The 11,776-nt window shown below is 38.5% G+C and overlaps 1 protein-coding gene across 1 annotated transcript; it reads right to left on the bottom strand.

The window, feature by feature from the left end:
- Positions 1–6,571: 6,571 nt before the first annotated feature.
- Positions 6,572–10,613, bottom strand: LOC107708068 (potassium voltage-gated channel subfamily B member 1-like). The gene is made up of 3 exons (XM_016512213.1): positions 10,468–10,613; positions 7,973–8,668; positions 6,572–6,658 (listed from the first exon to the last, which is right to left on the bottom strand). The coding sequence occupies exons 2-3, from the start codon at positions 8,546–8,548 to the stop codon at positions 6,572–6,574; spliced, it is 663 nt and encodes a 220-aa protein (XP_016367699.1). The 5' UTR covers positions 8,549–8,668; positions 10,468–10,613.
- Positions 10,614–11,776: the final 1,163 nt, after the last annotated feature.

Genomic DNA, 11,776 nt, shown 5'->3' with positions numbered 1-11,776 from the left:
TGTCGCGTCGCATCCAGTGTACACAGTGTCACTGGTTTATAATGGTTCTACTGTATTTTGCCGCTCGCGTCCGGTGTAGACACGGTGTTTAATGTCGTTGGTGAGGAGGAAAGCCTGTGTGTGTCCTATGCCTTAGCGGACAGCAAGAAACCCACAAAAAATTAATAAATAAAACAGAGAGAGAATAATAATGTTATTCTCTCTATGCTATTTTTCAATGTTTCAAGTGATGCAGGTGTTTTTTTTTCCCTGTAGGTTTTTTTAATTAAAAAAGCATTAATTTTTCATATTGTTTAGTGAAATTATTTGGTAGTCTGAGGTGGAATGGGGATTTGGGAAAGGGGGGCAGTTTTTTTTTTATAGGTTTAAAGGGGGGCTTGACCAAAAAAGTTTGAGAACCACTGGTCTAAAGTTAACAGACAGTGTTTAAAAAGTGCAGTGCACATGTTTACATATGTTTATTACAGTGACTTTGAATTACCTAAAGTAGTGTGGTAATGCAACAGATTTGTTTTTATATTTCTGCAATCTGCTTTCGTTTGTGTGATTTGTTACTGACTTTCATATTAATGTTTACACCAGGCTTATTTAAACATAATTATCATGCTTACAATGTTGGAAGTTCAACAAATCAGTCAATGTACTGTGATTGTAGTTGTTAAATAAAAATGTCATTCATATCAATTCATGCATCACCTAATTTCATCATAACATATAGGCTGGCCTACAGAAAAGAACATTTATGTTTAATCTTTCTAATATTGTGTTGGTCATACTATACAATGATTTATAGCTTGTCTTTGTTGAATAATACAGAACATAAAGAGCTTTAAAAAATAATTGCATATTAAATCGCAATCGCAATGTTGGTAAAAAATAAATCGCAATTAGATTATTTTCCAAAATCATTCAGCCCTAATGGTGAGCAGGTTACTCTTTCTGGAACTTATGTCATTACAGCCAGTTGGTGGCGACAAATTACTGTTTTTATTAGTGAACCATTGACTCATAGATTCAACCGATTCTTTCAAAAACAGTGATTCATTCAGTAACGAAATAGTGCTGATGTTTATTGATCAGTTTTGAAACGGTTGTGCTTCGGCTTTGTTTGGAACTATTTTCAGGTTACTGGTAATATTGTGGCTAATATTTAAGTTACACACTTAACTTCTTTTTTATAGAACTGTTGTATAGGCGCAGTGTAAAAAGTGTTCTAATATCATATTTAATTTAATAAAGATCATTTTGAGCAGAGATAATATTTTTTAAATCCAAAAACAGTATTTCAGCATTGTCACGAATATGGACTGTCTGTGTGTGTTTTCCCTCGTGTGTGACATGTCCATATTTGTTTTTTCCGGTTCCTGTACACATTGTGTGTTCATTGTTTCCAGGTGTGTCTCATTATTAGTTCATCCTCCTCACCTGTCTGCCCCTCGTTATCTGCCCTATTTGAGTTCTAGCCTGTTCCATTCTCCCTTGTTCGGTATTGGACGTCTAAGAAGTGCTACGTGTGTGTCCTTCCTGTGGATTAATAAAGACTGTTTTTGGTGTTAACTCCTCGTCTCCTCATTCCTCGCTCCAACACAGTAGGCGATCGTGACAGAATACCGGACCTTTAAAATAGTTTATTTGCGTTTTCCCCTTCGTCGATTTCCGTGTTTTCTACAGTTTTTGTTTTCTGTTTTCCCCCGTGTACTCCGCCTTGGCCCGTCGACCCAACGGCTCCACCATGGCTCTTAGCTCCCTCCTCTCCACCGTGGTCCATCAGTCCACTGGTTCCGCCGGACTCCCTCATTCCTCCGGCTCCGCCTTGGTCTGTCATTGACCATCCGTCGCCTCGGGACTCCACTCCTCTGGCTGCGCCTCGTCCCTCCGGCTCTGTCTAGCTCCTCCATCCCTTCGGCTCCTCCTCAGTCCTCTGTCGCTCCGGCTCCACCGCGGCCTTCCGGATCCCCACCTCCACCTCTGTCGCCGGCGCCATCTGCTCTGCCTTGGCCATCCGGATACTCCTTGTCACCCTGGCTCATTAGCCCTCCGTCTCCACCTCGGGCTCCTCCGTCACCTGCTCCGCCGCAGTCGGTTGGCCCCCTGGAGTCATCAGCCCTTCCTCCTCCATGGCTCCTCCCTCCGTCGGCTCCACCGTGGGTCGTCACTATGGCTGTGGCCTGGGTCCCACCTGGCGCCGCATGCTCCAAGTCCCTCCTGTCATCTCCCAGGCTCCTCCTGTTTCCTCCTTGGCTCCTCCCTCCATCGTCACCTCCCTGGACTCTGTCTGCCGGCTCCTCCCGGGTGTCCGTCCTCCTCCTGAGCCTCCTCCCAAGTTCCCACCCATCCCTCCCGATGTTGTTCCTATGGAGCGAGGACGCGCCTTCCGGGAGGGGGGCGATATGTCACGAATATGGACTGTCTGTGTGTTTTTTCCCTTGTGTGTGACATGTCCATATTTGGTTTTTCCGGTTGCTGTACCCATTGTGTGTTCAGTGTTTCCAGGTGTGTCTCATTATTAGTTCATCCTCCTCACCTGTCTGCCCCTCATTATCTGCCCTATTTGAGTTCTAGCCTGTTCTATTCTCCCTTGTTCGGTATTGAACGTCTAAGAAGTGCTACGTGTGTGTCCTTCCTGTGGATTAATTAAGACTGTTTTTGGTACAAAAACTGTTTTTGGTTATTTTGTTTTATAACTCCTCGTCTCCTCGCTCCAACACAGTAGGCGATCGTGACAAGTACATACATTAATGCTTTATTTGTGGTTAAATCTGAATTTGAAACTGTATGTAATATTTACAATGCGTTGTACGTCTTACCATTTATCACTTTCAGCAGTGTACAAATCATGTTACATTGTACCTGCTATAGTTCTAATTTTGATACCAGAACCTATTATTAAATAAACCTCTTACACATTAACGGTGAAGTGTAATAAATCACACAAATTAGGCTACTCATTTGCCATTGTCTGACTACTGGATTAATGGACAGGGTGGAGCTTTTGAAATATTTTCAGGAATTTCAAATTCATTTAACCTCATTCAGTCCTATCAATTCATACAGTGAGATATGATTTTCACTTTTATCATCTAAACTGCCTAAACTGCACAGGAATTGATCCCAGCCCTGGTCACAAAAGTGGAGTCTTTCCATAGTTTTCTATTTTTGGGTTAGACATCCTGACATTAGACACCTTTACAGGCACTAATCAGATATCCTCATAAATGTTGCATTGATAGAATGGATGGGTTATTATCTGTATGTCTCATAAGAATTAATGTCCCTTGAACATAATAGTAATACAATTGCAGTAGCATTAACTAAAACAGGAAAAAGGGTGTCTTTCTCACAATAAACAGGGTCACCTTCAGCCGTTTTTTGACGTGCCATATGGTGTTTTAAATTTTTTTATAAATTAAAGTCATGATAATAAACTCATGACATGATTATATTTTATCTAGATCTGTGTAAATGTACCGTATCGACTCTCAAGTATCACAGAAGGCTTTGCAAACCAGAAGGTAACTGCCATTATCTCAATGCTGCAAGGGCTTCTGGAAGGACACTGGCTGTAAATAACCACATCCAGTAAGTGATTACTTCCCTTTATATGAAATGGAGATAGTAAATAAGATTGGTGTTTTGTGACACCTCTGAGAATCAGGAAATATCCACATCCTCAGGCATAGGGCTGGGTCACAACTGTGGGTCTTCAATATACGTGATGGGCTAAATCATAAATGAGATTCTTTGAAAAGAACATATGCTAATTACTCCGTCTTGACCTGTTTGCGCGTATAGCATGAACTCACAGCACCACCTTTAACTGGAATTAATCTAGGATGATTTGTCATTCCTTACATCTGGAAAATATTCTAATACCAGCAGTCTGTCTGTCTGTCTCCTTCAGGCACAACATTTACAGCAATATACTGTAATATTCATATGCTGTTAACGTTCAAAATTTTGGTTAAAATCCTTATGAATTTATAAGGGAAATAAGATTGACAGACTGCCATCATATTTCAATATGGAAAACATCTGAGAAAAATAAATACAAAAAATTCCATCATATTACCCTATTTTTTTTACAGACTTTGAATATTGGAGAATTTGAATATTACAGAATATTTTTGACATCATGTTATCTACGCATATACTCCAATTTGAAGACCTTAAAATGCATAGATTATATATGCATAACCTAGATTTACAGTGTAGTTTGTCAATACCAGTTATAAATGGCACTGAATCAAGGTAAGAGCCTATTACGTGATAAACTGCATGTACAGTTTAATTAAAAACATTTACTACCTCAGCATTCATGCCTTGACTGAAGCGTCACAGCTTTGACCATGAGGCTTCAATACAAGGTCCTTAACTTAAAGCAAATGCCACCTTCTATCTTGTAAACACTATTAGTTAGTACACTACTAGTATCCACTAAATAGCATGGTAATGCAGGACTAGTGAATGCCAAAAAAGTGAAGTCTAGCTATGAAATATGACCAGGCGGTAATTTGCAATTATATGACGGCGGTCTGACATAATCTTATTGTGCGGCAGGGCCATGCAGAGAAATCTGATTTGAGACAGATGTAGACCGAGCCTGTTCAAGTGAGAATAGGGGGAGAAAAGGAGGGGCTTAAAACAGAATGGGACACAAAGTCTCATGGAGGATAATTAATGTGACATTTCCCTGACATTTAGCCAGAGGTGCAGTGAAGGAGCCTGAAGATAGAGGGAGGGAGAGACGGAAGAGGAAAAAGCCAAAAAGAAGCCTGACTCTTTGTTCAGTTCTTATTTGAATACAGTGGTGTAATGTAACGAAGTAATAATTCTTCGTTACAGTACTTGTGTATTTTCTTTTTGGGAGAATCTGTACTTTACTTGAGTTTTTATATTTTTGTCAACTTTCACTTTTACTCCACTACATTTCCTAATTAAAATGTATATTTTTACTCCGATACATTTCCCCGAAGCAAATTTGTTGCTTACTACAAAATTAAGTCAGAAAAACACAGACTGCAAGAAAACAGGTTTGACGAATCAGTGGTCTGGTACTTGCAAGTTAAGACTTTTTTGTTTTTTAAATAATGCTTTATTGTCAACAAATAGCATGTAAAATACCACGTCCCATAGTATAACATGAAAACATTTGAAATGCATCATAAACAAGTTAAGACTCCTAAAAACAGTATATCATTTGTGATAATATGGTAAATGTTGTTTTAATGATGTGCGATCTGACATTGCATATATCACAAAAACACACAGAGCGTGCATGCATACACCACATGATTTAGTCTATTGAAATACATTTAGCATCATCAAAATTCAAAGCATTCTAGGTGGCAAAAATGCCCCTGTATGTCTTTTATATTTATATCATTTAATATGGTTAATCTATATCACACAAAGAGTGCCGTTTTTCTCTCCAGATATCAGCATAACAAATGTAATATTGATTTTATACAAGTCAAGTAAGCATTAAGTGACTTACATTTTAGACATAAAGTTGCATGTTTCTGCTCAATTTTGCCAACGAAAATACTTCCAAACAAAGATCTCAGTACTGTTTTGCATCTCTGAGCAACACACAGGACGGTGTTTCCTTATTGAATGAATCAGCTTTTTGAGTGAATCGGTTGGATGAATGATTCAGTGACTCATTACTATTCAATACTATTCTGGAGTGCGTTTCCCAAATGCATCGTTAGCCAACTATGGTCGCAAGTTCTGTCGTAACCAACATAGTTCAACGATTCGGTGTTTACCGAAACCATAGTTCAAACAAACATTCGCAAACAGCGTCGCAAACTTGCGTGGTAGGAACTACAGCTCTCGACCTGTGGTTAGAAGCATAGTTTCTTGTTAGTAAGACATATAGACTTAAATAAATTATGCTTTTGGGCAAAATAAGCAAGCTAAGATGCAGTACAATCTATATCTTCCATTCTATTTAAATATATATACATTTTAATTGATACATTTTAGCGCGTCCTCAATAAGCGCCGTTTTTGAAGAGTGCGCATGTGCATAAATGCCTTCGGGAACCCCGGAGTATGACGTAAGAGGAAACCCGTGATAAACCAAACATCAAATAAAGCAAAATGACGGGGAACAAAACATAGTAAATTAGTCATCAGGTGCCATGTTCAATACAGCAGCATCTCAGAAATCTCGAATCAATTAATTAGCAGAAGTTATTACTCCACCACATGCGTGTGACGTCATTACCAACGGCCCTAAATTGTTGAACCAATGTGGTTCAAACGACGAAGATGCGACCGTGTTCGGGAAACAGTCGTGACTGGCTAGTTAGTTTCCACAACAATGCATCGTACTGTGGTGGTTAATCAGTGAGTTACGTCATTGTACGGGAAACGCACCCCTGAATACCTAAATTTTACTCGAGTAATATTCTAATCGGTGATATTAACTTCTACCAAAGTCATTTTCTGGTAAGATATCTGTACTTTTACTTAAGTGTGGCTTTCAGGTACTTCATCCTCCACTGATTGAATACAAATATATATGTGCAAGTGTACCAAAACAATGGTCCACATCAGCCAGGGGGTTACACTTTCAAAGTGATAGAGTCATCTCTCTGTTGCCTGGTAACAAGAAGGACAGTCACTGAACTGTCCCTCCCAATCCCATGTGACTATATATCAGCACAGGTACACAATTATGGAATTAGAGCAAGTAAAATAGACAGACACTGGAGAGGGAAAAAAGAAGTTTACAGGCACTGCATCTCTAAAAATACCATGCAACCAAGATGCTGTTCTTATTGATCTAAGACCAAAGATGTCAAGCAGAAACTTTTTTAGACACACATAAGTGTCAAACCTGCACCTATGATCGATGAACGTTTACATGGACATTACGTTTGGAATTATGTGAGAAGCACGAGAGTGCCACTCTGTTGTGATTGATTACACGACTGCAGCAATTTGGTTAGAGTCCAGAGGCTTGAACTGCACTTTTTACATTGCCCTTTTAAGCTAATTGAGTGTTGATATATGCTTATGTGGAGGTTGCTTTTTTTTCTCCTTGGCAGATGAAGAAGTTTGACGCACAATGTTGAATGCTGCTGGAATGCTATTGTTTATGACACATGTCTGATTACACTGCACTGCATCATATTTGCTGTATGAAATTCAATGTGTTTATTAATAAGTTTGGGGTGCTGATTTGAAAAATAGTGCCCTGTTTTGTTTTAGCATGTCACACTTTCTTACAAAATATGTGCATTTCGTAGCATTTTTGCTTTCGACAACCATTTGTAAGGTGAAGTCTTGTTTTATCCCTTAATCACCAGAAATACTGCAACAAAGGCATGATTCCTGTCTTCCTGTCGTCCAATTCTCAGCCGATTTTCACATATATGTATGATTCTGAAGATATTTAAGCCTAATCCTGATTTTAATGTTAGAATTATGGTCACTGACTATGGTCACTTTACTACATCCAAATAGTGACAGAAAATTTTTGATTTTGCAAAAAAATCTTATTTATGAACTTGAGTTTCTGGAAAGTTTTTACATTTAATTAAGCATTTTAACTTTTTTTTTTCATTCCGTTTACAGATTGTCATTTAAATGATAAATTCTGAATACTATTATTGTCATAAAAAAAAACGTTTGACGTTTGACTGCTTTTGTTATTTTGCTAAGTGCATTAAAGCTGATATGTACAGTATATACAATTTAAAAACGTAATTCTTATTTTGGGGGAAAAAGTTATTGATATTTGTAACTCTGCATCATCAAATTACGTGATATTAGGACTTTTTTGCAAATCAGTTTTTTTCTTCTTTTTTTAAGAAGAAGAATAGCTGAAATTAAGAACGGGTCTCCTTTTGTCTCTGAACTAATGCATTATATTGTAGAAGATGGCCTTCTGAAAATGTGTTTATATGTCTGAATCTTGGCCTATTAATCAGTCTGATAAGATGCTGTATATAGTGCTGTACCTTGGCTGCTACAGATGAGCCTGGTTTCTCTAGTAGATCCCACAGTTTCCTCCTTTTCTCTGAACAACAAGTATTATCGAATTCTTCGCCGTCCCGGTCCTTCAGAGTATCAGCTTCCCTTTTGAGCTCCTCGTTCATCTGCTCTTTCTTTTGATGGTACCGCGCCTGGCAACACGACTCCAGGTAGATCTCATCCACCCCCCAGTAGTCCAGCTCCTGGCTGAAGGACAGGGCGCACATTTCCTCCATCATGTGCAACTTCCCAGTGCGGTAGAAGTTCAGTATAGATGTGAACGCCCCGGGGTGCCGGTCAAAAAAGTACTCATTGTCCTCTAGGTTGTAGTCGTCGCATATGTCCATGAGTGATTCGTGGGTTTTGCAGTCTCGTAACTTGCCCAGTCGTGTGCGCGGCAGTCGGTCCAGGGTTCTCCACAGGACCTCGTGCGGCAGACCCCCTACGTTCAGTTTGACACGCCGGTAGCATGACATACTCCGGATTATATCCACAGGCTCTGGGGGCAGAGAGGCTGTCGAGCGAGAACCAACTTGACTCATTCCTGCGGAGGGTTTATCCATTTTGTTTTTGTTTTGTTTTGTTTTTTGTTTTTGTGCAGACTACCTTATGAATTTGGCCATGGGACAGGCGGTGTTACTGTTACCAGTGGTTCTCTGGGCTGTTTCATTTTATTTGAGCTGCTGAAGAGGAAAGGAGAAACAAGAAATGAGCTGCATGTTTTACGATGTTTGTTAAGTGCTCTGTTAACTAATAAATTCTTAAACCAGCCACTTACTAGCAGAAGCATATTTTATTAAAAGTCTGGCTGATAAATAGGGTTGGGAACCGAAAGTCATGAAAATCATTCAAAAGCAATCAATATTTTAATTTAGTTAAAAATACCTGAGTGATTTGCATGAGTTTTGTTTCTGATGACGGTTCCTGATCGTGAATTTATATGCCAGTGCTGACATCGAATCTACATCGCGATCAGTTTTTGGTTCCCGAACGAATGACTCTTATGAGCCGGTTCTTTTTAGTGAATCAAAAACATGTAGCACCACCAGTGTAATCTGATTCCCGAACAAATGACTTTCACGAGCCGGTTCTTTTCAGCTTATCATTAATAGCACAACTAATATAGTTCGATTCCTAAACTAATTACTTTATAGCCGGTTCTTTTCAGTGATTCAGTAACGTAGCGCAACCAATGTAGTCTGAGCCGGTTCTTTTTAGATTACATTTTCGGTTACATTTATGCCGAAAAGTCATAAACACACTTTTTAAAAGAACTGACATGTCAAATAAATGTGTTATATCTGTCCTGTTGGTATCTGAAATGATTTTATTAGGCCTATTTGTCAACAGACTGTTAAGAGCAGTAAATGCAATTATATATTTTTTAAATAGGCTACTAAATGAATCTGAAGTGCTAAATGAAACGTTAAGGAACCAGAATCGTTTAGGTTAATCCCAATAATTCACTTCCTTACAAATCCCAAAGCCTGAGAAGTCGCTGTCCACTATCGTGGTGCTGAATCGCCTGCTGCTGTCCTGACGGACAATTTTTAAACCACCGTTAGTCTCTATAAACTCCCAAAAGATAACAAAAAACATTTGAATCCAAATATGTTGGAACGCACGCGATCTACCTGTAATCCTCTAAAAGGAACATGCTATCTAATCATCAACATTCAGTACCTCTGGCGTTTGAGAACTCCCAATATCCCTGCTGTTGTACAGGAGATTAAAAGACTCCATCAACTATTCAGTAAAAGACTAAAAGGTTATTGAATTTCCATACCTTGTAACTAAAGAGTTAAGTGTAACGTCGGCTGGACCCCGACCGTACAGCTGCAGCAACAATAACAACATGCAAAACAGGAGGAAAACATGATGACATGATATACATTTTGGTTAAGCCTATATTACACACTGCGAAGCTAATTAAAAGGGATTTTTATGAGCATCGCACGTCTTTTTTTTTTTTTTTTTTGATAAAATGTTACTAATTGCATCAGGCGGTCATCACTGACATCAATGTATCAATGCAGCTGCGCTTATGATGCGATTTCATTGATCATCTTGTACACTTGAAGGAAAAAGTGACGCTAATTACGCAAAGCGGGGAATATAACATATGACATATTCAAAACATATAAACAAAGTGCTATTATAAAGACATAAAAATATCATTTAAACGTTGTAGGAGTGGCATCCACTAGTATTGATCCTGCATCATGCATAGAAAACAATGCATCTTCAGACGTGTTAACGCCACAACATTACAACCTCAATGCAACAGTAGTTATTTGTATGGCATGTGTAAGTGCAATTCAATATTATTTAGACAGAGCTTATAGCTTATCTGCACACCATGTCACACTTTTCCAATTAGGTTTTCGGCAGAAATTTCCAAAACGATCAATAATACCTAAGCATACGGTAAAAAATATATATAACAATAGGTAGACTGATAAATCTACAAAAAAACACCCACCTTAATTTGTGAAGACTCATTGCTGACAGTGGTGTGAAATTAAGCAATTAAATAGAGGAAAACGCACGAACGTCACCGTTTAAATAAAGCCAGTAGACAGCAGCTCGTTCTTCTTCTCCAGACTTACACATATAGCTCCGCTTTTTGTTTATGGAAAAAGATCAACAAGTCTTGGCGTGAATCCACAACTGTTTTCGTTCACTGATGTCTAACGTCTCTTGCGTGAAGGCGACAGCTGCTTTCCTTGCAGATGGCTGGCTCTCCGTAGTCTCACCGCCCAATGGCAGAGAGACGGCGCGTTTAACCCTTGCCACCCAGCACCAAGAGGCTCTTGGAGCAGCTCCTTCTGTGTCTTTACGAGTAACCTGTGTGAAAATGGCGTCTGAAGAGCGGGCAATACAGAAAACTATCCCCTTATTTCATATGTGTTTTGAAACACATCCGCTTTTTAGAGCAGTGCTCAAAGAAACCTCTGAGTCATAGCTGCAGCTCCTTGAATATATGAGTTTCACTGAATATTTTACCTTGGTGAAGCACAGCAGCTGTACTGAGATGCTCAAATTCTTTGGTCTCTAGTCATCACATTTCAGAAGCCCTTATATTGAATTTCAGCAAATAGAGTAGATTATCTCTCCTAGTTATTTTAAGGGTAAATTTTAAACTTCATGATCTGTTGAGGCCGACCTTTCTGTCTTTTAAATTATAGTGTAGTGTAGATACAGGTGCAATAGTGATCAGGCATAATTTGTTACCATATGCATATATGTCATAAGAATTAATTTTGTTCTTAGAATAAATGTGGTCCTTCTAGGGATTAAAATCCTTAAATATGCTAAATTAAAAAATATATCTTAAATTTAAGAATTATATCTAATTAGATGTTTTTTTAATATTTTATTGCACATAATGGATCAATTTCTCAGCAAACAGGTGTTTAGGAAAGTGATGTGGTGGTGCTTGTTGCTTTTTAATGATTTGAGAAAAAAAATCAAAAGTGCCTTTTACCCTGGGTTAACCTATGTGCCTTTGACCTAGTCAAAACACTGTAGACAGATCGAAGCTTTAACTTTGTTGTATAACAAAGCAGGCATGCATGTTTCCAAAATGTGTTATCTACTATAGTAGCACTTTTACTTTAGTTTCACATCAGTTTGACCCTGACAAACAAAATATGTAAGAAAAAATACAATAAACCAAGTGTGTGTGATTGTGTATTTTTCATGGGATTTAAAACATATCGAATTGCATTAGAATTGGGAAGTTCTTTGAGGCCTTTGAGTCTCTCAGACCAAAAAAAAAAAAAAAAAGG

The sequence above is a fragment of the Sinocyclocheilus rhinocerous genome, unplaced genomic scaffold (genome assembly GCF_001515625.1).
Source record: "Sinocyclocheilus rhinocerous isolate Xijiao unplaced genomic scaffold, SAMN03320098_v1.1 scaffold113, whole genome shotgun sequence".
Lineage (NCBI taxonomy): Eukaryota > Metazoa > Chordata > Actinopteri > Cypriniformes > Cyprinidae > Sinocyclocheilus > Sinocyclocheilus rhinocerous.
This window is presented reverse-complemented; position numbering and strand designations above follow the sequence as displayed.

Excerpts from the sequence above, each read along its gene's own strand:
- LOC107708068 (XM_016512213.1), bottom strand. The coding sequence starts at position 8,548 with ATGGATAAACCCTCCGCAGGAATGAGTCAAGTTGGTTCTCGCTCGACA. Across the intron at positions 6,659-7,972 it reads GCTCATCTGTAGCAGCCAAG|TCACATGGGATTGGGAGGGA; the intron begins GTACAGCACTAT and ends GCTGATATATAG.